This window comes from Primulina huaijiensis, chromosome 10, assembly GCF_012295235.1.
Source record: "Primulina huaijiensis isolate GDHJ02 chromosome 10, ASM1229523v2, whole genome shotgun sequence".
Classification (NCBI taxonomy): domain Eukaryota; kingdom Viridiplantae; phylum Streptophyta; class Magnoliopsida; order Lamiales; family Gesneriaceae; genus Primulina; species Primulina huaijiensis.
This window is the reverse complement of record NC_133315.1, coordinates 3,514,426-3,516,514: the sequence shown is the minus strand read 5'-3', so window position 1 is coordinate 3,516,514 and position 2,089 is coordinate 3,514,426. Positions and strand designations below refer to the sequence as shown.

Here is a 2,089-nt window from a genome sequence, read left to right as displayed (position 1 = left end):
ATCGGGGTACGGGTCCACCGGGCCAGGGTACGGGTCCCTGGACTTAAGTAGATATTTTCTTTGAACAACTCCTTTATTTGATGAAGAAATAATAAAAACACGTGCTTTTAAACGTAATATTTCTTTAAATGAAAGGCATTCCATGGTCTTTTAAGAATGCGTCCTTGAGAATCTTCGAGATAATAAGCTGCACCTGAACTGACTCTTTGAGTTATTTTGAAAGGTCCTTCCCACTTTGCTTCAAATTTTCCCACATCACCTACCGGCTTGATCTTTTTCATAACCAGGTCCCCAACTCGAAAATTTCGTGGCTAAACACGCTTGTTGTAAGATTTCATCACCCGGCTGCGATAAGCTTCCACTCGAATAGCTGCCCGATATCTTTTTTCTTCCACTAAGTCAAGTTCAATGGCCCGGGATTGATCATTGTTGCTAGGATAAGATTCTATCCGAATAGAAGATTGCCCGATTTCCACAGGTAAGACTGCTTCTGAACCATAAACAAGGCTATAGGGTGTTTTTTTGAGTAGATGATCGGGGTGTAGTCTGGTATGCCCATAAGATACTCGATAATTCTTCCACCAAGTCTTTACCTTTCCCATAGAGTCGGGCTTTCAATGCTTGCACAATGATCCTATTAGTTACTTCAGTTTGGCCATTAGCCTGAGGGTAAGCAACTGAGGTGAAAGATTGAGTAATCTTCATTTCTTGGCACCAGGAGGTGAACTTCTTTCCCTGGAATTNAGGGTAAGCTACTGAGGTGAAAGATTGAATAATCTTCATTTCTTGGNCGGGATGCCATATCTGCAAACAATGTTTTTCCAAAGAAATTTCATAACTTCATCCTCGGTAATTTTGGCTAATGGCTCGGCCTCTACCCACTTAGAGAAATAATCCACAGCCACGAGAAGAAATTTTTTCTGTGCTCGGGCTATAGGGAAAGGGCCCACGATATCCAAACCCCATTGATCGAAAGGGCATGATGCAGAGATTGGTTGCATATTTGCTGCTGGGCGATGATAAAAATTAGAATGGTGTTGACAACCTTGACATTTTTGAACAAATTGGGCAGCATCTTGATTCATCCGAAGCCACCAAAACCCAGCCAAGATAGCTTTTCGAGACAGAGCTGTTCCACCGAGGTGTTCACCACAGCATCCCTCGTGTATTTCCCGGAGAACGTACTCTACCTCTTCTTCTGCTAAGCCTTTGAGTAATGGGCCCTGATAGGATCGTCTGTATAAAACATTATTCAAAAAGACAAACCTGGGTGCTTGCTTTCTGATTTTTGCAGCCTGGGCTCGATTTTCAGGGAGCTTTTCATGTATTATATATTCAATGATGGGAATCATCCATGAGCTTTTCTGGATCGAGGGTATTTCTTCATCAATAGAGAGCAATAGCTGGGTGAAACAGAGAACCTCCCGGATACTTATATCTGACATAGAAGCAGCCAATTTAGCTAAGGTATCAGCTTCTGCATTTTCCTCCCGGGGAATTTGCTCGATACTCCAGTCGGTTAGAGATGCTGCTCGGGCAGTGATGATCCCCAAATATTTGAGCATTTTTTCATTCTTGGCCTCGTACATCCCTTTGATCTGCTGTGTAATCAACTGGGAGTCAGAATAAATAATGACCCGAGAAGCACCTACTTCCTGAGCAGCTTGCAACCCTGCCAAGACAGCCTCATACTCTGCTTCGTTATTGGTGACCCTGGAATCAATCCTTAAAGCCAGCTTGATTTTCTCTTCTGATGGGACAATTAGGACCATCCCGACTCCACATCCTGATAAATTTGAGGCACCATCAACAAACACTCTCCATACCTCTTTTTCCACTTGTTGAATCATTTCAATTAAGAAATCTGTTAATGCTTGAGCTTTTATAGCAGTCGGGGTTTGTACTCAATGTCATACTCCCCAAGCTCCACAGTCCACTTAACCATTCTTCCCGAAACTTCGGCGCGAGTCATGATTCTTCCGAGCTTTTTGTGCTTTTCTTAAGACCTGGAAAAATGGATAACTCTGATGAGCAGATCGGGAGATGAAACGTGAGAGGGCAGCAATCCTCCCGGTTAATTTTTTCACAT

General features: G+C 43.0%; 1 protein-coding gene across 1 annotated transcript; it reads right to left on the bottom strand.

The window, feature by feature from the left end:
- Positions 1-311: 311 nt before the first annotated feature.
- On the bottom strand, positions 312-1,850 carry LOC140986598 (uncharacterized). Its single transcript, XM_073454901.1, has 3 exons — positions 879-1,850; positions 594-804; positions 312-490 (listed from the first exon to the last, which is right to left on the bottom strand). The coding sequence occupies exons 1-3, from the start codon at positions 1,848-1,850 to the stop codon at positions 312-314; spliced, it is 1,362 nt and encodes a 453-aa protein (XP_073311002.1).
- Positions 1,851-2,089: the final 239 nt, after the last annotated feature.